The 22,938-nt window shown below is 41.5% G+C and overlaps 2 protein-coding genes across 2 annotated transcripts in view; one reads left to right on the top strand and one right to left on the bottom strand.

Moving 5' to 3' along the window:
* Positions 1-2,569: 2,569 nt before the first annotated feature.
* Positions 2,570-4,324, top strand: STBD1 (starch binding domain 1). The gene is made up of 2 exons (XM_075150648.1): positions 2,570-2,876; positions 3,039-4,324. Exons 1-2 carry the CDS (start codon positions 2,570-2,572, stop codon positions 3,845-3,847), a joined length of 1,116 nt encoding a protein of 371 aa, XP_075006749.1. The 3' UTR covers positions 3,848-4,324.
* Positions 4,325-7,348: 3,024 nt separating this feature from the next.
* The window catches only part of CCDC158 (coiled-coil domain containing 158), a 30,694-nt gene continuing 15,104 nt past the window's right edge, over positions 7,349-22,938 (bottom strand). Inside the window, exons 13-23 of the mRNA XM_075150647.1 lie at positions 21,752-21,904; positions 21,182-21,294; positions 20,272-20,430; positions 18,470-18,562; positions 16,986-17,111; positions 14,815-14,978; positions 13,666-13,725; positions 13,080-13,147; positions 11,321-11,533; positions 8,752-8,853; positions 7,349-7,539 (exon numbers count right to left, since the gene is read on the bottom strand). Of these exons, the coding sequence (XP_075006748.1) occupies positions 7,463-7,539; positions 8,752-8,853; positions 11,321-11,533; positions 13,080-13,147; positions 13,666-13,725; positions 14,815-14,978; positions 16,986-17,111; positions 18,470-18,562; positions 20,272-20,430; positions 21,182-21,294; positions 21,752-21,904 (1,328 nt within the window). The 3' untranslated portion in view covers positions 7,349-7,462. The remainder of the gene's footprint in view (positions 7,540-8,751; positions 8,854-11,320; positions 11,534-13,079; positions 13,148-13,665; positions 13,726-14,814; positions 14,979-16,985; positions 17,112-18,469; positions 18,563-20,271; positions 20,431-21,181; positions 21,295-21,751; positions 21,905-22,938) is intronic.

Below are 22,938 nucleotides of genomic sequence, written 5' to 3'. Positions count from 1 at the left end.
CCTCTGAACTGTGGCTGTTCCACAACAGATTACAAGGATGGCCCTGGTCTAGGAGACCACAGCACTCAAAGTGCATTTGCATCAGTGGATGCTGATGGCACCTGGAAGCCACTGGGCAAAAATAGCAGATGCCCTCTGGGGACTACGTAGGACTTGAGCAGGAGTCTCGGATCTGGGTTACAGAACTGTCCTTCCCCGCCTGGCTGTGCGGCAAGCTTGTCTCTGGTGGCACCTGGGTCCTTTGTGACTCCCTCTTTTTGTAATCATTCAAATGCATTACTAGTAACAACATTACTCTCTGAGCACTCAAAGCAATTCGTGTGCTTTGCTTTAGTTTCTTCTGCAGATACTGGGTGAAAAAGAGTCTGGCAACAGAAGAGACTTCTATGAGCACGGAAGATGAACAGAACCAGAGGAGACCTTTGCTCTTTTCTTTCTCATTAAAGCAGCACCCTGCCTTTCATCATGTGCATTTCTGCAAACAAACTGTTCCTTAAGGATTTCTGTAATAGTCACTTCTAAGCTGTGTTAGTTTGGTGTCTCTTCCTCCCTAAGTTGCTTTATCAAATATATTTAAGAAAAGAAATAGCAGCTCCAAATATTACCTCTTCATCTGTGCTGAGGGCTGGCAGAAGGATGCTCTTTTAGTATAATGATACAATAATTAATGATTTTTGTCTGCTCTGCTTCAGGGAGATGACTAGGAATTTTAAATTGCAGCACACACACATTACCTAAAGAACAGTAGTACGTAGGTGCCCTAACTGCTAATCCCAGCTGAGCAAGGTGGTGTACAAATACAGAGCATGGGACTGTCTCTGTTTTGAAGGCTAGGAAAAAAGGAATATAAGTAAATTGCAAAAATAGCAGCTATTACGCAAAGAGCTTCAGTAGATAACACAACTCATTACAGTCAAGTATCTGTTTAAAGTAGCAAGGCTAAGCTGCACCTTGAAGCATCAAGAGTGGTAAAAGAGAGTGCACCCGCAACCACATTCACTGAGAAAGTGCCCAGGCAGGTCCTAGCTTCTCAGTTCTTTTCTTTCACTGTGTTACTGAGCAGTAGATCTGAGCAGTGCATGTTTAGCACATGCCTGAACGCATCCCACACATCAAAGTACCAAAATAGATCTTTTTACTTAAGCACAAGCTCAGCACTTTGTGGCAGGAGGGCTTCAGAGAAGGTGTCTTAGCTACCGTGGTAAGCAAAGAAAGGAAAAATATTTAGATCGTGAATTCTGTGTATTCGCACAGGCTAACGTATACCACATCAGCCAGGGAACTTCACCGCAAAGACTGCACACTTGTGCTTCTATAAATTCAAATGACATTTACTGTCCTGTTAAGCTGAGGTAGCACTGCTCTAAATGACACTGAAAGATTAAGAAGTTCACACACTGAAAATAGACTTATTGGGACATCCACTTAGCCATTCTCTTTTCTAATGAGATAGCCGATAAAATCTCATCAGTGGGCTTTAGAAATCAAGTAATGACAACCTTTGTTCAGGTAAAGAGAATGGATTTAAAAAAGACAGCAGTCAAAACTGAATGGAACTGCCTCCCCTAACTCCTTCTCGTGTGTTAATCTTTGGTGTCAATAGTCTACACGGATAAACATTTTTACAGTTTGTCACTCCAGAATTACCAATTCAAAATACAGTTATAAGTTGCATTTACTAAATTTCTTGGGTTCCTAGTAAGATTTATGTGTATAACCTTTTAATTTTGAAGTAAAATTTGACATCATCACTTTAAGAGGAAAATTGGGTTGTAAAATGAACGTAAATTAAAATAAGCACCAAATATCCTCTGCACTAATGGACTCTGAAGTCCTGGTAGCCCAAAAAAGCTTCCTGAGCATAATACGGAAGACAGGAGAGCAGGACAATGTTAAGAAATCCAATTGTAGTCATTAGAGTATGATGCAGAAGTTACAAAATTAGTAGTGAATTCATCTCACTGCCCAGGGATGCCAGAGAAAGCCTGGATTTTCATCTGTACAACCATTAAAAGTACAAGCAAATCAGTCACCCTCAGCACACCCCTGTTAAAGCATAGAAATCTAAGCCCACCGGTACTGCTAGAATTAAACTTCAAAAACCTCTGCAGTTACTACCGCTCCAATGCTTTCTGTCATGCAAAAACAGGAAAGAAACTCAAGCATTCAGTCCTCAACTTCTGCATGTCGTCTCCCTTCATTTTTGCATTATCTGGGGTTTAAAACACTTGCAGCGTGGCTACCTTATGCAGAGTGCCTAGTTATAAGACAGAAGGAGGAAAGACCAGGGAAAAAAACGGGGGAGATGGCAGAAAAGGGGGGGGGGGGGAGGAAGCCTTTCAACTTTTTCTCACCTAATTTGTGACTTTTCTATCTTGACCTGCCTTTTCCCTCCCTTCAGCCGCCCCCGCTCACCCCAGCCACCGCCCGCCCCAGGGGCGGCCCGACGGCCCCGCCAGGCGCCGAGGGGAGCCACCTCCCGCCCCGGGGGCGGCTCCTCCCCGGGGCCGGGGCCCGGCTTAAAACGGCGCCGGGGGGGCGGTGGCGGCCCCGCTGCCAGCGCCCCGCCATGGCCCGTGACCGCGGCCCGCCCGTGCTGCGGCAGCCCGCCGCCGCGCCGCGCTTCCCCGCCGCCGCCGCTGCTCTCCCCACCGAGGCCCTCCCCGCCGAGGCCCGCGGCTGGGGCTGGCTGGGAGCGGGGCTGTGGCCGGCGCTGGTGGTGGGGCTGCTGGCCGCGCTCGTCGCCTGGCTCTGGTACGGCGGCGGTGACGGGCGAGGCGAGGAGGGCGCCGAGGCGGCGGCGGCCGGGGCGGCCCCGCTGCGGGGCGGCGGCGAGGGGCCCCCACAGGCGAGGGGCGAGGCGGCGGCGGCCACAGGTACCGGGCGGTGGTGCTGCGGGGAGGGCTGCTGGGAGAGCCGGTGCTCGGTGCGTCTCGGTCTGCTCAAGCCTGCCAGCGAGAACGTGGGTTTGCTGCCGTTAAGCTTAACTGCATTGCTCAAACCACTCCTTTTTTTTTTTAATTAAATGTCACTTTTAGAGGATCTGGCGAGCGGTGAGCAAGTGCTGCTCGAGGCCAAGGCTGCTGCCCTGTCCAGCCCTCGGAAGCCAGGGGAGGATCCGGTGGCTGTACCACGGAAAGTGCTTAACCATGTTCAAGCTGGTGGAGTTTCCGGAGAACCTCTGGAGATGGAGCAGCTGCTCCCGAAGCAGGGTGCCACCGACTCCAGGGAGCATCCGGCTGATACGCATGGCAGCCAGGCAGGCAAATTGAGACCCCAGATGGGACAGGCAAGTGACGGATGGTGTGTGATGAACTTGGCAAGAGCCTCCGCTGATGTTTGTAAGGACAGAAGCGAGGAGCGGCCGGGTCAGCCAGCTGAGAGTAGGGACTTGGACCATGAAGAGTGGGAAGTTGTTTCCGAGCACCTGGCCTGGGGGGAGGCTGGCAAGAATGGCAGCGTGGAAGACTCCGACAGCAAGGAATGGGAACAAGGAGACTGCCCTGATGGGGACTTCAAAGCAAAGAGAGTTGCAGCTGTGCCCCCCATGTTTCAAAATATCCACGTGACTTTCCGTGTACACTACATCACGCACTCCGACGCTCAGCTGATTGGCGTTACTGGTGACCACGAGTGTCTGGGCCAGTGGCACAGCTATGTTCCCCTCAAGTACGACAAGGATGGCTTCTGGTCTGAATCCATTATTCTGCCAGTAGACACCAAAATAGAGTGGAAATTTATCTTGGTGGAGAACGGGAAGGTCAGACGTTGGGAAGAATGCGGCAATAGGACCCTAGTGACTGAACATGAAGATCAAATTGTTCATCAGTGGTGGGGATACCATTAATGGGATTTTGGAAGCTGCTTTTCGAATGGCAAACCTGCTTAGATTAATCACAGAGCCCCTAAAACTTTACCCCTTCTTCAGTAGGAGACCTTCTCAAGTGCAGAGCTCTGTAAATCCCGTATCACACCTGCTTAAACTGCGTGAGCAGCAGATCTCTGCCATCCCCTTTAGGAAATGATTTGGCAACCTGAAAAATCAACTTCAAACGCATTCTGAAGATGTCCAAGGTAGGCCATGAAGGCATGAGCAGCATTCCAAGCAGCTGCCTGTCCAGGTAAATCCGGACACTGGACTTGAGTTTGTGTAGCTTTGAGTGGGGCTATGGGGTGTGCATCTTTGTACCGACTGCTTAGGGCTTTTGAAGCATACTAGGAAGTGTGGTTACCTACACTGTAGCAGGAACTTAAGTGTTTTAACTTATGTAATGTATTAAGTAAGCAATAAACACTTTGAGACTGACAGTCCTTTACAACTTGACCAGTGAACTGACTCTTAATAACTTTGATAGAAGTGAGTTACTTGACCTGAAATCTTAGTGGTGAAGAATTACTGAGAAGTGGCTGGCACCCTCTGGAGTAACACAGGTTAACCCCCAAGTACTTCATTCTCTACTCCCTACTCCCCAGAAAGCACCTCAGCTCAAATGAAGGCTTGGCAGGTAGGTCCCTTTTAGTCAGCTCATCCTGCTGAGAGGAGAGCAAAGGTCAGGAAGGACTGTCTGGGCTTAATGAATTACTTTGTCAGGGTGGGAGCAGGCTTTAAAAAAACCTGGACCGCAGTGATGGCTAGGGAATAGGATTCTTTCTGAAACAGAGTTAGGTGGCATATTCTGGAACATTATGAACAATATTACAGTACTGTTAGCAACTGCTTAGCTTCGACTTGTATGTTTTTTTCAAGACTAGGCTTTTCAACGCAAATTTATTCTCATTTGTGGCCTTCTAGTAAGCCAGATAAGGTAGAATACTTCCAGCTTCAACCAGTTGATATTTTTATGACAGAAGCAGAAAACTGCTCTGCTTGCCTGCTTTTTGATTACAAATACATGATGCCATGTAAGCAAGCTCTTCTTTCCGTCATGGGGAACCTAGCTTGCAAATAGCACTCCCCTAGAGTGAACTTCATCTGAAGAGCATAGTTTTGCAGGAGTCCTGTAAGTGCGTAAATTAGCACTTTGGTTTGGAACACTTACTTCAAAAGTACACTGCTGATCTAAGTGTCTCTGCTAATTCTTGCCTGCTTTGCATGGTGGAGCAGTCTGAATATGGGAAATAGAAAGGATTTTGGTGTCTGACTGGAAGATGAGCTTCAGAGGCTTATCTCCAGCATCTAATGGTTAATAGACATCCAGTCGGTGGCACCATACTAGAGCTGCGGTGAAGAACAAGTGTCTGAAATGTTGTTACGGGGACTTAAGTACCAGCTGTTTCATTAAACAAATCCATTGAGAGTGGGCAGGGCTGCCTGCTCATGCAGGCATAGCCACAAAAGAGCTAAAGAAAATCGTGGGAGGGTGAAAATAGGGCATAGTTAGCATACCCTCAGTTGAAAAATAAATATTAACATGAAGCTTATTTCACTTTAGGGGCTACTGCTTCACTGTAACAAGTATTTCTACTGTTTAATTATGACTATGCTTACTGTCTATAAACAGAAAGCTCTCAAGTTCTGTCCATGTATACCACCACTGAGAACAAAACATTTATGTGGGTTTCAGTCAGTAACTTACAGCTTTAGGTAAACTTGAATAGGTAAAATTGTGCTGGAACTAACGGCTTGGTACCGTAATTGCATTTTTTGTGCTTAGCTTTTACAACAATAAATTTAAGTGAACAATATACCTAATATACAGAGGTACAGTTGAAAGAGAAGTTCATCTTCAGAGATCCTTGAAGTCAAAACAAATCATGTTATTTCAAGCTGTTTACAATTCTTTTTCCCATTACTGCAAGCGTTTCAAATAGTGAGATATTGTCAACTTAAAAAGCACTTGTCCAACAGCCACTGTCATATTTGAGTGTATTTATACGTACATTGGAGGCTCGTCTGAGAAGATTAACTGTGGTATTAGATTAAGATATTCACTAGAAAGCCACTTAACCTACACTAGAATAGATTCTCTAATGCACTGATGAACATGTTTCAAACAGACTAACCCTAAGAAGTCTCTCAAATTGAGAGCAATTTTTTTTAATTAAACACCCTGCACTTTGATCCCACAGACAATGCATATAGTCCTCATGATTGCATCATCTTGCTGAATGATCAAGCAAGGTTTCTACAACGACCTGCGCTGCACTTTGCTATAACCTCTAAATTATTATGCCATTCACATCACTGCTTGCCCAGCAGGGCCTGTGCTATGTAAAAGAAATGTTATTTGTATGGTGAAAGAAAGAACTCTGGATTTCAGTACTTCCTCTAAGTTTACAGAGGTGATTTATCATTATTGAACAATCTATTCACTCAAGCGTGAAGGCAGATTTAAACAAAGTTGCCTCGCTGCATAAAAATGATTATGCTAGAATGGGCTGATATTTGTCTCATACAAGGTCCTGGCTGTGAGACTAGAGAAGCTACATGTGAGAAACAAGTTCTTGTTGACATTCCTATGTGGATGTAACAGCCTAGCAGCCAGCAGCTCAGGGTATCTAAAAGCAAATAATAAACAGTCTCACAGCTTGGCAAAGGCGGAAAGACCCCAACCGGCTATCTGCCTTTTAAGCTCACCTGCTCATACTGCTGACAACAAACTTCTGACAAATTAAAACAATTTGATTACTATTAGGTGAAGTGCAATCTATTCCTATTTGTGAAGTAGTTTGGTGTTCAAATGCTAAATGCTGCACGGGGATGGTAAGCTGAGCAGCCAGCCTGAGGCTGGAAGGGGTACTGGGCATAAGCCAGTTTAAAGTCACATACAGAAACTTGCATTGCAACTTGTTTGCTTCCTATTCACTTTGCAGGTGCATTTGCAAAAACCATGCCCACCCCACATTCTCTCTGGGAGTTAAACTTACTGTTTGGAGTCTCTCCACATGATCCATTCAAAAATTCTAGACTGGCATTAGGTTTTCTCTCTAGGGGGTGGGTTGCCATCTGTGGTGTCCTGCTGTGGTCAAGATTTGCCTAACAGTCTTCCTGTCATCCACCTGTATGACATGGAATAACAAAGTGCTATTCGTGCTGCAAAGTCCAGGACGCATATAGCTGCTCTTGGGCCCACGAGTCTGTGACCTTTTGGCCTCCCCAGGCCAATTTTTTCTCTTCTGCTAGTGGCAGGCAGAAAGCCCACACCTGTTCCCAAATCCGCTGAATTCCAGCACAAGGATGTAAAGCTGCTTTTTTGCTTAGCAGATCTCCCTTCGCTCTGGCTATTTGTTCCTCTCCACCTGCTCCCTTCCGTTCTCACAGGGTTGCAGTCTTTTGCAACTCTTTTTAGCTTGGCTCCTTGAACACAACTGAGAGTGCACTTTTCATTGACTGTAAAGAGTGTCCTGGTTCAAGGCAAGAATTACAAACTGTGAGAGCTTTTATTATTCATCTTCAAAAATACAACGTATGTTAAACACAACGTACATACGTGAAAAGTAATCACTAACATATGCGGTGTCTTCACTTTGATAGCTTTTTCTCTTTTTCCTTTGCTTTCTCTATCTTCATTTCCTGAGTTCTGATCGTTGATGACATGGCTAAAAATAGCAGCAAGAACAGATTATCTGAACACCACCTTATATTAAAATGATTGAGGCCTCAGGTGCAGACAATTGAAGCTTTGTAATACCCTCCTGCATATTGCACTGTACTTATCAAGCCCTTACAAATGCAACTTTAGTTTGCAATTCTTTATATGCAGGACCTTAACAGAAAAGATGAACCTAGTTATGAACAGGCACCACCTCATCTGCTTCGTGAAGCCAAAGCACCAAATGCTGGAGGAGTAGCGAAAGGCTATTGATTGCAGCATCTCTCTTATGGGATGGTGTGAAATTAACACCTTTGGTCCAACGCTCACGGAAACGGGTTTACTTAGCGTGTGCATAAAAGTCTTTTCCCCGCCATCTTTTATATAGTGACTCTTGATACATTACAGATATGAATACATATGTTTATGTGGATATAGAAAACAGGCAAACTGAAGATGTTAATGGATGGAAAAGAATAAAAATGACAACACCTACCTTATACTTTATATAAATACTTGGATTAGTTTTACCTAAATCACGTCGCTTTTATGTCCCTGACATGTGTGCACTGTATGATACGGGGAAATAATAATTTCCCAAATCTATGCAGCAAAACTTAAGGGGGCAAAGGGGAAGCAACTGGAATGTGCAATAAGAAAAAATGCAGAGAAAAGAAATGCCGTCTCACTTGGCATCCTGCCATCAAGGAGTTCATGAGCATTTTACCAGTGACTTCAAAGGGAGAAGAAGAGAACCTGAAAAGTTCTCCATTGTCACTGTGGTCATCTCAGATTTAAAAAAAGTTGAGGAGGAAAGGATATGCTTCTGAGGCCACTGCTGGGAAAGTTAAGTTTTTGGAGTCTACCACTGTCTGAGTATCTTTTACTTTCCACGAGAGAGTCATCAGCTTGTTAAAAATTTCATTTAATTGGACACGACAGCACACGGGGGCACCCCTGACCAGCTGCCATGTTTGAAATGTTAAGGATCCTGAAGCTTATTAGAGTTAAGGGGCTGAGCAACAGTGCACTGTGGAGCTAATCTAATTACTCTCCTAGGAGCAGGATAACGTAGAAGTGGGTACTGCTAGTAAAACAGGCACATCTAAATTCACCTCATGCAGAAACACAGGTACAGCTTTGGCAGGTAACAAGAACAGTTTCTGGAGAGCGTGGGTATTTTAAATAAAATAGAAATATTTTTGGTAAATTCTGGCACCTTGTTTTTTTATCTGTAATGATTCCACCAGGTTTTGCAGGCTTTCCATCTTGTTCTGTAGCCTCCTAGGTGTATTCTCACTAGTTTCCATGGGCTGAGAAGCTAATGAGAAAATCGTTCATCAACATGTTATCACAGACTAAAAAAAAAAATAAAGGTCATGATAAATTATTTAAACATTCCATCTAAAGTAAAGTTCTTAGAAAATAAGATTTCAAACAATAAAACTTCCAGTAGCAAAGAAAATGAGTAAAAAGACAAGGTTATTAACAGAAATCTATAATTAGCGGTATTTCCGTTTATGTGAAAATACAACCACATTTCTATTTTGCCTATAAATTTTCCCCTTTGGGGTATGGAGAAAAAGTGCTTTATGTTACTAAAATAGTATTTATACCCACAACTTCTAAGTCCCTCTTCGCCAGTAAAACTGCAAGGGTTGTACAAAGGAAAGCAGTAGTGTCAGTTGCATTTTACAGATGGAAAACTAAGGTACAGAAAGAAGTAACTTACTAAAGCCAGGAATAAAACCAGAAATTCCAAGTCTTTGAAGATCCAGACCAGTGCAGAATTCAATAGGCATTGTGCCTGTCTGACTGAACACTAACACCCACAGACTGACACTGTCACGCCAGTACTTTACAAACAACTACAGTCTCCCACCCTGGACCCTTTTCTGACCAGAACTTGGACCGTTTCATTTTTGCTACAATCATCACTTCTCAAATAAAAAAAAGGAGCCAGAGATGGAGGTAACTGGCTGACCAGATTAACAAACAAAACAAAAACCCCAAAACACAACAAAAAAAGAGTGATGCCACTTATCTTTCTCTTTGAACTGAGCAATGATTGGCAATTGACTGAAGGTTACAGTTGTGATCTGCTAGATCTTCTGTGGTCAACATGGAAACAATTTGGGGTTTATGTCCAATTGCAGAGATATCCACACCACAAAGTCTGCGTGTTTCCTAAAACAGGTGCAATCCAGAACCGAAGCTCATTGCAGGGATGGTTATGTTGCTCTACAGGTACAGAAATTTGCATGTACTCACTCACACAGCCAATTCAGCGCTTCGATGGGGAAATGCCACGCACATTTGCGCTCTGCTTATGAATAGGCATTTCTTAGTTGTTAAACATGCATTAAAAATACAGATTAGCTAACAAATATGCACTTCATCTTTGCACAGCCAGACAGCTAGGGGAAGCAAAGGTCAATGAGCAACAATGTTAATGTTCTAGTCAGGATGACTGCTCAGCCCAGCTGTTTTAGATACCACTCTGCTTAAAGAGAAGATCCTGATGTTTCTAAAATGCAAAAGATAAAGTGACTGAGAAGTCTGTGTTAATAAAATAACAACACAATACAGACATGCTACAGTTAGGTTGAAACTACAAAAAAAATCCCACCTGAGAAGCAGGAAACATTATCCTTTTGAGCTCCTTGGAGCTATGGTTAGATTTTTGCCTGTATCAGAACTAGCTTAGAGCTCGGTGTGCAGCATCTCTATTACACTCCTACCTGCAGGGCTTATGTGCCCTCTAAGAGAAACGGTATTTTCAGACCTTGCAAAATAAAGAAATGTAATGTTTAAAAATGGTATTCGGTAAGTATTATTTAAAAAATTTAGTTGCTTACCTGTTTTTCCTATTGCATCTACTCATCTTGAGATCTTTCTGCCACTTAAATGTAATAAAGCAGTCCTGACAGCCTGGCTCGCTGGCAAGTAATTAACAGACTACCTTGAAAACGTTCATCATCCTCACACATATTTTGTGACGCAGGAAAGCTTATTTTTATCACTTAAGAGCTACACAGACACAGCCTTACATCAGCATTTTCAGTAAACCCCAGAACTTTTCTAAATGTGTTATAGGAACCACAACAACTATTTAAAATATTGGTATTAGGCAACTGTGTTGCCTGTTACTGCAAATACTAATGTTAAGCATCCCTACAGGCTATTTACATGAATAAAGCAATTTATCAGTTCTTAAATTTAGTGGTATATGGAATTTATCTTCTCTTCTCTTTGTGTAATACATGAATTAGCTGCTACATTTTCCTCACAATTCCTTTATCACAGAAAAAACCTTCTACTTGAACGGAACTGTTACAGGGTGAAGGCAGTCTGATGTAAGCAAGAACAGGTCACTTTTAGGTAAGTGGGCCAGAACCGCTAAAGCAGTGCTTTAAAACGAACCATCCGTAAATCATGTTTCAATAAATTTGCATACTATAATTGCACTTGGTGGTGCACAAATGCACCACAAACGGAAGATCAATCCCATGTTAGCCCTATACATTTGAGAATTGCTAGTGTTTACGTTCAGCAACATGAATGGATTCCTTAAGTGACGTATGACAAAGGTACATAAAAAGTAAATGCAGTATGAAGCACAGGTACCACAATCATAAACTGTAAAAGACTGTATCGGTGAATGATGGTGGGACTCCACAGAATTGCTAAACGGCTGAATTTAACCTACAGTTTGTAACGCGCTCACTGTACTGGCTGGGAAGAGACCCAGCCAAGCTCTTTGCATCAGTAAATGGGCCCGGACTTACTTATCTGGGGGACTGCGGCTGCACCCTCTGGAGAGCCAACTTTCCTTGCGGACGATCTGTGCTCTGGTGAGGCGCCGGGGCCAGCTGCAAGGTCATCGGGTGGAGCAGTTAATAGCAAGTGTACCGGAGACCTATCTCTGTATCTCTCGTCCTGAGAGACCTTCTTGGGGGAGGATGTATAACGAGGAGTTGCTGAGAAGATGGATGCACCTCCTAGGAGATATCCAAGCAAAGAGCAGTGAGCACACACCCGAAGAGAAACCCCCATACCAGCTTTGACGTTATCTCTGTAACAGTTATAGGGTTGGGTTCCTTTCATTGCACTCCTTCATCCTTTCCATTCCTTATTAGTAGCCAAGGTAGCAGGAGACTATAGCCTCTTTGCAAAACATGCTTGTTTCTGTTAAAGTGACTGTCATGTGAAGAATGACCAGTAAACCTGCCTGGGAGAAAGTCGGGCCTGCTTTTTTCTGCTGGCTACTCACTTCGTGTTTACTTCCAAAACAGCCTGATGGGAGTATCATAGCCGCTAACAACCCAAGACTCCCCACACGTTACTGCTGACTTGGATCTCATTACTTAGGTATAAGCAGCAGAAAAAAACAATGTTGCTTACACAGGTCTGCCATTTCCCTCCTTTCCAATAACTGATTGATATGCTTTGAATTCCTGGCAGAAAGTAAGTCACAAGGAAAAGAGACAAGACACGCACAGAAATATGCAATCAACAGATTATGTAACGTATTTTCATACATACGGCACACTGTTTATGTGTAAAAAAAAAAAGTCTGCATGCAACTAATGAGGGGAAGATTTACTACAATTCTTCTCTTTTTCTTCCCATAGTGTGTTTCCTTACTCTTAACACCCCTCCTGGGATGTCTGGAAAATAGTTTGGGGGGATTTCTAACAAACTGCCCTTGTTCAACTCCTCCTCGAGTCTTCTCTGTAAAAAAAGCTACTTGCAGTTATTTTGGAAGCTAGGAAAAATCCCTGGATGTTGCAGTAGGTTTCCCAGAAGGCTGACAGTAACTACCCAAGAGATTGTCTTTAATACTCGGAAGTATAAAAAGAGGACCCATAGTAGTTACTCCTCAGGCTAGAACTCCTCTGTTTGTCCTATCTCTGAAGCACAGTGGCTTAAATACTAATAGAGAACAATGAAATACATCAGCGTCTGCAGGCAATTTTCACAGAAAATTCACAGAACAGATAATCTATGGGCAAGAAGACAGAAGGCGGCTAAGACTAGCATCTTCAAACCCTGATGCTCAAAGCCATATCCTTGTATTTCTGTTTAGGTTACTAAATTCATGTCACTACATTTTAAAAGGTCCTGACCACCCAGTACTTGGAAGGAAATCAACGGAATTTGCAATGACCTGGTTCCTCTCAAAAGCACATCCATATTTAGATACCTGAATACAGAATTCAAGAGCCTAAATTTAGGCACCAAAAATTTGACAATATTATCCATGCTAATTACACAAGACTATCGCTATTCATGAATAACTACCATGGAAGGTATCCATTTTAGGTGTGCTGGTATCAGCCTTCATGGAGCTGGTTTGCAATAAGATACGGATTTTGCAGTTAAGTGCAATAGAGACTTTGTAGTAGCACCTGCTAGGAGGCATCTGAGTAAATGACCTAAGAAAATATACCGTATTTGGACTATATTTTTTGTAATATTCTGTAATGTTCCAGTTTGACATCAACATGGCACATTCATCCTCAAATGCGGCCAGTGAAAACTTACCACGGGATGGAAAGAGCAAGGTAACGTCTTGGGACTGAAGATCTGTGGTATGTAAGCATGAAGGATCCCTGCAAGCAAAACGATGGCAAAACTTGCATTCTGGCAGTATTATGCTAAGTTTTGATAATGCTAGCTAGCCTCCACAGTGAGAATGTGAAGCTCTCATATGTCATCTCCAGATCTTACACATGTAAATTAAAAGCAAACAATGTAAATAAGTTCCAGAGCTCTTTCTTAAGAGGGATGAAAGTAACATCACAGCTTTGTTCTGTAATTCCCAGGAAGCTTTTAGCATTATGAATAAACAATACAAACAAGCTCAGGACTGATGCTGTATTAAAAAAGCCTAGTCAATGAATCTTATATATCACTACTTCACTGAGCGATCTCAGGATTTTGATCTGTAAGGGACTTGTAGTTTTTACTAGAACACAAACAATTATTTTCTTCCCAATGTTTAAATCCATTTTGCACAACAAGTCTCTTTTTATTTCACAAAATATTGTCTGTATCGTCCTACTGTATTCACTCGACCGACGTCTGTATCTGTGTTGTCCGTGACCTTTTCAGAAGAGTGATTTCTCACCTCCTGCAAGGATCTGATCGTAGGCTGAAGACAGCAGCACATCCTCTACTTGCACCATCTCTGTGCAGAAGGATGTAGAAAGACAACATCAAAACTGGCACTACCAACAGCACTGAGATAGTCACGTACTTTGACAGACAGCTTTGTATATTGAGGGATGATTAGGTTTAGGATTCTCCCATCCTCATATCAGCTCTGCAAGAGAACACTCTTGCAAGGGAGAAAAATTCTCATAAAATCGACATGGTCTGAACCATAAAAGCTTGCAACCATATGTTGAAAAAGAACAGTTTCTCCCACTGCCACCACAAACACAGAACATAGGCAATAATCATATAGTACAGGCTGGCAAAGGACACGGTTGATTGTCATGCCTCCAAAGGGCTCTATCTATGATAGGCAAAGTCAAGGTAGGAAGAGGTAGTACATTTACTACTTAAAAAAATCAGACAGACAGACCAACTTCTGTGCATGAATCCTTTTTCCGGTTGTGAAATAGAAGCTTCTATATTGAAGCTGTCAAAAATTTGCATGTTGATAACAGGCAGATCTCTTGTTCAATAAAAATACCTGGGAAAAGCAGAAAAACCCAGAATACATAGGATATTGGGACTGATGTGATTTTGTTCCACCAGTATGTATTATGGGAGAAGCGTCACGGTTTAAATAAATTTGATCCTAATCAACGTCGATGAATTATATTTTCCTTTATGAAGTATGTTCTGGATTAGAAACATCAGAATTTGTGCTTTATTGATTTTTCAACTTCAGGTACCGCTGCCATTATAATTTGTTTGTAAAAAAAATAATTGCCTGCTTCAACAATGACAGAAGGCATATTTACGTAAGGCAGAAAAAGAAGAAAGGAGTTCTAAATGAAAATAAAAGCAGAAATGATGAAAAGCAAGCAATAAAGGCAAATGGTGTAGTCACCTTCTATATCCCTACCACCTAAAGCATCTGAGGAACCTGCCAAACAGCAGAAGCTTTGAAAGCTTTCAGATTATCTCAAGCTTACTCATAAACGCAACTGTCTCGCAAAAAGGCATCCTATATTGCTTCTGAAGCATATGAATGGCCAGATCCTAGTTTTAGAAGGCAACACAAGTACAAAAGCACACAACAGAAATAACAGCATATTACTCTTACACTGTATTCCTCATGGTTGCTAAAGGTGATTTTCTCCCACCATTGCTGTCATCCTTCCCAAGATCCACAGAGGGAATGTCATTGTCTGAGCTTGTTAATTCTTGAAGAATCCTCTTTAGATCCTGCAATGGTTCTTCCTTCAAAATGCCTGGCTTGGAAGGCATCTGAAATACAAAGTATTTATAAAGGCACTCTCTTTTTCAATTCTTACCTATACCCAGCCAGAGCCACATGTTTCTCCCCCTCTACTCTTGTCTTACCAGTTAGAAACAGGGCGGATTTTTTTTAATTTTAGTTAAGAAGTGTTGGAGGCTAGATCATGATAACTTGAAGACTCTCAAAATACTCTCTGAATGTGATTGCACTCTTATCTGGAAAGTTACCTGACAGAAATGTGTAAAGCAACTAAATATGATTGAGGGAGAACAGAGTAACATCTGCATTTTGAATAAATATTGTAAAAAGGTTACGGCTACAGTTTCAAGGTCAAAAACATTAAAATAGGCCTTTAATTATGAAAGCTTCCCTCCCACAACCATCACCTTTTTCAGTACTCAGAACCAATAATCTTTGCTTATCTGACAACTCTTGTTTTCTCCTTTTTAACCTGTGATCCCAGGTATTACTGTACAGTACACAAACACAGCTCTGAAGACAGAAATACTAGTATATCGGGGTGTTTTCTAGGCACTCATTTCTGTAACAGCTGGGTTGCCTGCAAATATAAACCACTTCATTGTCACAGCCATACTCTGACATGAAATGCAGTATTATTCTCATTTTACTGATCGGGACTTGAGGCAAAGGCCTGGTTCAAAGAATCCTTTCTTTCTGTGAAGAACTGGCTTTTTCAGACTACTCAGCACTTCCCATGTTCAAAGCCCTGCTCCCACTGACTTACGCTTCATCTGTGCATGGAACTGGCTAAAAACATTTTGTCATTTCCAATGGCAACACACTAGTTTCAGCAGAGCTTATATGGAGAATAAATCCTCAGTTTCATAATGGGTCAATGTGATACTGAGTCAGACCAAATCCTTCTTTCCCACATTCCGGCTAAGAAACCAGGCTATCGACCAGATAGGGTCTCTGTCTCAAGTGTTGGAGCTGCTTCATTTTGTACAATAACTAATCATGCAAGAACCAGGAAGATTCAAGCAGACCTTGAATCAAGTTCCCCTACAACCTGTTAGGTCCTCACCACGGTATTACATGAAAAATGGGTCTTTTTGCCTTCTTAATCCTCAGAAGTAAACATTGATTAACTCAAAGGAAAGAAAATGGGAGTGCATGATGCTGCAGGGATTTCACAGAATTAACTGTCCTGTGTTCCTTGATGTAAATGTTTGTCACCACATCAGAAAGTAAAACAGAAATTATTATTGAAAAATATCTGCACTAACTTGTAGTCTCCTACAGATTTTGAGGTAAAAATTAATGAAAAGACCGCTACCAATTTCTGTGGGAGATACATCAGGTCCCTTTTGGAGAATTATACAAAACCTATACAGAAAATGCCAGAATACTTTTTTTTTTTTGCATGAGAAATTTCAGTTGGTGTTTTCTGTAATGAATAATTAGAGTAACACTAGCATCTAATTTAAATCTAAATGTAGCTGTACAAAAACAAAAGGAAGGAAGGAAGGAAGGAATGACAATGATGTGTCTTTTAGGATAAAATTGGTCAAAATTGGTGAAGGACAGCTTGGAGAACGATTTAAGTATCAAAAGCTACTACAGGCCAATCAGATGATGAAATTTATCAGGAATTATGTACAAGTCTATTTTCACTGCCAAGTGCAAGTGATTTACAGCAAGTAAAGTACTAGCCAAAAAAAAAGTGAAACCCAAACTGCTTACAGATCAGTACCTTCAATTTTAATAGTTTATAAATGTTATTGGTGATGGAGGTAAGATAAACTCCTATTGCAACCTATAGAATTTTTTATTGTCCAGTTGGTTTTTACATATATTTTGCAAACGGAAAAAAAGAAAACCTGAAAGGCCGTAACATACGAGAAGCTACAGAAAATGATTTCATCTTTGGTGTTAAGAATTCCCTCTTGGACACTCCTACCAGATGTTCTTCCATTTAGAAATTCCGTTTTATTTTTACTCTTTGGAACATCTCCATTTCCCGTGCAGTTTCTCATTTTGAGGCAGGTACTTACGTGAGGGGCATAGCTGGCCAAGTTCTGGGAAGGTGGCACAACAGCAGAGTGCAGGTGGGAAAGAGGCAAGATGTGCCGCAGCTTGCCTGAAGCAGAAGCTGACGAGTAGCCCGGGCCCTGCAGCTCCTGCGGAAAACATTAGCCAAGCAGAATAAGCAAGTATAGCTAAGCAGAATAAACGGGTATAGACAGCATGCCCTCTGTAACAGGGCATCACTTTTAGACAAATCTTTTATAAAACGCAGTACTCGGTTCTCAAAACACTTCCTAGTATTTATTAAGTGTGCTCAGACATAACCCTTTTAGTGACTGAACTGGGTGCAAGAGTAGCAGTTTCATTTATTGTCAGAACACATGCTCTGGAACCATTCAAGTGGAGGACATCTCAGGGCCACCACAAAATTAAACTGTCCCACAGTTCTTGTGCCTTTTTTCCCCTACTTGGGTGAAAATTTTTTTCGTTGGAATATGAGATTCCCCACCTTTGCCATATGAAGTATTTTTTGTATCGCTTATGTCGATTTGTATTTTGAATATAACATTTCGCTTCTCTCTCAAAACTAGCAACTGGGGTGGGTCACTAAAATTAACGATAATTTCTTATGACAAAACTACTGTTCCCAGTGTACCGTTCATTTATAGCAGTAGTTTCACTGCAGCCTTAATGGTCTATGGTTATAAATAAGGCACAGGTAAATAATATTCTCTACTAAACTCAGTAGTAAAGATACAGATTGGACTAAATCTATTTGTCAATAAAAATTCTGGGCTCTATAATAGAGATACTGGCTTTACATTACTGCATGATTTTCCCTGTACTCTATCCTTCACTAATGCTATATAGCTCGACAGATACCAATTGCATGTTTTCCTTTTTCTGTCCCAGATGCCTCATGACCATATTTCCTTTCCCCTTGCTAACATCTCTCTTTGCTTCTTAAAAATGATTTTTTTTGGTGCTGCCTAACTAATTAGCATAATCAAATTAAACTCAGAGCCCTTGTTTCCAGCCTATATGTAGCTTTAAGGTTGCTGGTTTTATTTCAGGCCTGAAGAAGGATGTGGCCACCCAAAAGCTTGTTAGTGCTTTCTACCTCTAACAGTTACACTAGTAAAAGGCATCCCTACAGACCTTGTCTCTCTAATTCATTTTTCATAATAATGCCACGAACATTTCTAGTTTTTATTTGCCTAGGGCTGCAAGAAAATGCTGAAGTGTCACTGAAACCAAACTTAGCAGCTGAAACATATGGTCCAATATTCCTGTAGCTGTTTGACTTTTTTGTGGCCGTTACTGTAAATAGCGCTTCAAAGGAACTGAAATTATGCACGTGACTTGTGCAGCAATGAGGTATTCCACGTAAAAAAGGGTTTCAGAATACAAGCTTCTTAGAGTATGTGCAATAAATAGGGTTAAACCTAAAGTCAGGACGCAAAGTAAATGCATCTAACTTTATACCCATGCTTCTCAGTAATGTACTTACTTTTACATCTAAAGTATGCTGCAGTCTGAAGCGCATAGCTTCTTGTTCCTGACACTGGATTATGCACTGACATTCTGCAAATTGCATGGATGCCTGTAAGAGAGGATAGAAGCAGCATAAATTAATTTTGCTAACTTGCTGTGGATTACGCTTTCATGTTTTCTTTCCGATAAAGAAACAAGGTACACACACAGATGCTGTATTTATCTACTGCTATCAGTACAGAAATACTGCAATATGACCAGATACCTTTCTTGATAGGCTTACAAAAGCAGCTGACTGGTTGTATGATGTTAGTAGCTGTAAAATGCACACCGTCATATCACAGAAGGGAGCTAATCTTGTCAGGGACAGCCCTAGACCTACTGAACACCTCTGGGATTAGAAAATTCAGCTGTGCTAGTGAGGCAAAACTATACTCAAGGTTTTAAAATGGATGGCTAATAACTTCGTTGATCTGTCTTTGTTAAGTTGTTATATACTCTTTCTTTTTTAAAAAGTTTACTCTGAAAAGGTGTGAGAAGATCTAATAATGTAGCTATTTTTCTATGAGTACTTACCAGGATAGCAAGAAGAAGAGAGGAAGCTCTAAGCCAAAGCACAAAAAGAGAGAGAGAGATCTTTATGAACCAGACTGGTTTTATCACTCTAGCTGAGTTCCCTCTTTGGTTTTAAAAAAACACCTGGCTCTCTGTGCTTCTTTATGACTGCCACTGAGGGAAGCATGGGCAGGCTCCCTGAGGCACTGTGGATGTATGATTAGAAGCAGCAGCTTTTTGAACATTTAACTCTGAATCATTAACGATGAGCAAGATGGCAAATTACACTTTAGGATGTTTATACAATGAATGCTCTGCAATGGCATATACTGGCATCCTGTGAGACGACACAGTACAACCTTTACTAATTCCTAAGAATTGTTATTTAGTGTACCGTATGTGCTACTTTTCAGCGAGCACCTGCCTCCACTGTGTCTCAGCTTCTCTGTCAGTTGGCTAGGACTGTGCACAATGATATATATTACAAAGAAAGTTAAATTTCCAGCATCAAGCATTTAAAGTAAGAAAATGCCACACTAGGGAGGAGGTATCACCATTACTTTTACTTTATTATTTTTTTGAAGTAATAAAGCAATTTGAGAATGACACCTTACATGGAAATTTACATCCTGAAAAGCTAGAATTCTGAGCAGCTGAAAAGGACTCTTCCTTCTGGAAAAGCAGCAGTTTACCTGTAGGGCACCTGGGATTTATGTGCCAGTCAGACCAAAATGTAGAACCTAGCCTTAGGAGTAAGGTATGTCAGCAACAGAAACCTCAACTAAAAAAGGCAAATGAAACAACACGATGTTCTTAAAAATGTCCCTTACCCTGAGGGACCCACAGCTGGCTAACTAAGGTCCCAGAAAGGGCTGAGCATGGACAAGTGTGTTGAGACAGTGTGTGCCCACACTCGGTTCCAGTGGGGCCCCTGTTACATTGAATAGTAGTCTCCCTCGCCAGGGAAAGGAGCTGTGCCAAGAGCCAATGGCAGGTCTGGAAGGTCAATCTGCTTTAAATTCCCTGCAGCTTGTATTTCCCTGAGCTAGTAAGGAGTAAATCAAGAATTCTCTTAACGAAAATAGAAGCCTTTTACCATTAAAAAAACAGAAGACAGTCTTAACTACAGACATCTCTTCAGGTAAGTATCTTACAGTACACGTGAACAGGACACACTAAATACATGGTAAGAGGTCAGACATTTTCTCCTCCCGAGTGACTGTAGAGGAAAGCCCCCAGAAGTCTCACCGAACTGAAAGTTACCTTATCAAGGGCTGTCTCCATCTTAGATATTTTTTCTTTCAGACGTTTGTCTTGTGATCTCAGGATCTCCAGTTCCCCAGCAACCTTGGTATTTTCTGCTGTAATACAGCTCAATTCTTGACTTAGTTTACTATTTTCTTCTCTGAGGTAATGCTTCTCCTGAATTTAAGATAAGAACAGCAAAAGTACGAGTCAAGAATTTATAACTACCTACATTATACACACTTGTTTTCTGCAATTTTTCTTCTCTTTGAAAGATATGAATTAACCGTTCCAGAAGCTTAGCATCTCTCTTGCAGAGAGATGAGGTTTTTCAACACGAAGACAGGTCTTATAAAGAAAAGTACAATTGGACTGGTCCCGATGAAGTAACATCTTGGATTTTAGATCCATTTTGAAACTGGAATTTTAAGCTTCAGGATCCACAGGATCCAAAGCCAGTAAAGAAGGAGGACAGGTTATAGTGAACAGATATAAATAATCATTCAGTAAACTCCAGCTATCGGTAACTGAATGATTCTTTGTGACATAGAGTTTACAATCAGAACTGCAAATAACCGCCTCAGAAAATAAAGAGGGGAAGCACTGTGGGCCAAATTCAGGAGGATATAGAATGCATTAATAGACATTTTTAAAAAGAATGGATATGTAAAAGCTTGATTCTCATTGCAACTAGTACTGTTCTTTCATGGAGAACTAATATAAATTAAAACCTGTCTCTATGCAGAAGGCTAATTTATGGGGTGGAGACAGTCCCTGCTATATGCTAGCAGGACAGGGAAGGTGCCCATTACATCAAGTAAAATTGTCTTTGGTCCTTCTTGGGCCAATTGTGCTTTTGGCCATGCATTTCTTCGAAGAAAAATTTCCGTAGATACAGTTAAATACTTTTACACGGAGCTCGTGTGACCTTAGCTGCATTTGCCATTGCCTCTTCCAAGAATTTTATCTTGCTCTGTAACGCATCTATCTGTCCTCTCTTGGCTGTGATCTGCTTCTGCATTCCCACTGCAACTTTCATAGCTGTAAAAGACAAGGTTAATTCTCAATGAACCACATTGATTATGCATTCTGAGTCCCGACAAAAGACTCTGGAAATCCGTTATCAGCAATATGTTAGAATAATTAAGTTCCACAGGACCACTTATGATCCTGTAGTCGCTTATGTGTGCAAACCACCCAGTAGAATCAGTTGGAGTTTTGTCCAAGGTAAGTGGCACCAGACCCACACAAGACTAAAAGACCGCATTCCCTGGAAATCTGCATAAAGATCACCTGAGAAAACTCAACTCATGGTTTAAGTTTTACAGTATGTAGTAAACGGTAAAATAAAAATATGTTGTCACCTGCAATATTGTTTCTTTATTTCTCAAACTATCTGGAATATTACTACAACATCTACTGAGGAATCAATACTTACAAAAATCCTCTTACTAAAAAGACAAACGTGTGATTTTTGGGGAGATCAATCCATAATTACCATGGCCATCAGATCCCTCCATAGTCTTTAGAGCAGTCCTGGTCTGTTCCAATTCAGCTTGGGCAGATTTCAACTGCATTTTCAGTCTGTTTGCAGTATTTTCCATCTCCTCGATTTTATCCTGGTAACCCCTCTTCAAATCTTCAAATCCTTCTGGTGAGAGTAAGCAAAGATTGAAATTATAGCGACAAAAATTATCATTCTTCTAGACTAAGATCACTGATCTGTCGCTTACTCTCTTTAAAGGAGTATTAGATATGCAGATAGCTAAGACATAAAGCAAATAACATCCACTGCTAACAAATGCACAACTAGTAGTTCATTGTCTTGCATGTCAGCAAAAGCTTCTGTTTCACCAGAAACAAACCCGTTCTTTGGTTGCTTGCCAAAGCAACAGTTCAAGAAAGTGATTTAAATCCACATTTCTGAGTTCCTGCTGCTGGAACCAACTGCATATTGTGAAAGTTAAGGGTATCAGTGAGACAGCATGTTGCCCTGGTCATTCTTCTCTCAGCCGCACTTACAACCAGACTTAGGTCTGAACTGATCTAATTTGTCAAGCATTCCCCCGCAACTCCGCTTCTCAGCTCTGTTTCTTGTATCTCTCTTCAACTCCTCTTATGTCCTCCCCGTACCACTACCAGCCAGCCAGCTGTGTGCTCAGACTCTATCAACAGCTTGGCCCTAATTTCTCTGTGGCCATTCACTCCGGTAAGCCTTTCTTACACATCATTCACCTTGATAGTACTATACAAAGCTACGTCAGACCTTCCATGTCAAATCACAGTGTCTGTTTAATTCTTATAAAACTTAATGAAGTAGAAGTTAGAAGTATAGCTGAGTTGTGAAGAAACAGATGTTACCAATGGGTATGAGAGTACAGGGGTGTGTAGACAGCAAAGCGTGTGAACAGTGTAATCTGTCTGGCTGCAGTGCAGGTTTCACAGAGGATCTCCCTGAATTTTGGTGGTTGCCTTGGGTCCAGCCCCTAATTTTTTTTTTTTTTTAAATATTATCTTGATCTGCTTCCCCACACATTAGTTGTGAAAACAGTGCTTGGAGTTAGAACATAAACCTTTAAAAAACGTTGTAGCAAAACGACAACAAAACACAAACAAAGTTCCACTGTCATTTGACCACCGATGGTTAATGGGATCCACTAGTGCTCTTAAATAACACTCAGGAAA

Source organism: Calonectris borealis, chromosome 4 (genome assembly GCF_964195595.1).
Source record: "Calonectris borealis chromosome 4, bCalBor7.hap1.2, whole genome shotgun sequence".
NCBI classification, from domain to species: Eukaryota; Metazoa; Chordata; class Aves; order Procellariiformes; family Procellariidae; genus Calonectris; species Calonectris borealis.
The sequence above is the reverse complement of the archived record's forward strand: the minus strand, read 5'-3'. Positions and strand labels throughout refer to the sequence as shown.

Excerpts from the sequence above, each read along its gene's own strand:
- STBD1 (XM_075150648.1), top strand. The coding sequence starts at position 2,570 with ATGGCCCGTGACCGCGGCCCGCCCGTGCTGCGGCAGCCCGCCGCCGCG. Across the intron at positions 2,877-3,038 it reads CGAGGCGGCGGCGGCCACAG|AGGATCTGGCGAGCGGTGAG; the intron begins GTACCGGGCGGT and ends TGTCACTTTTAG.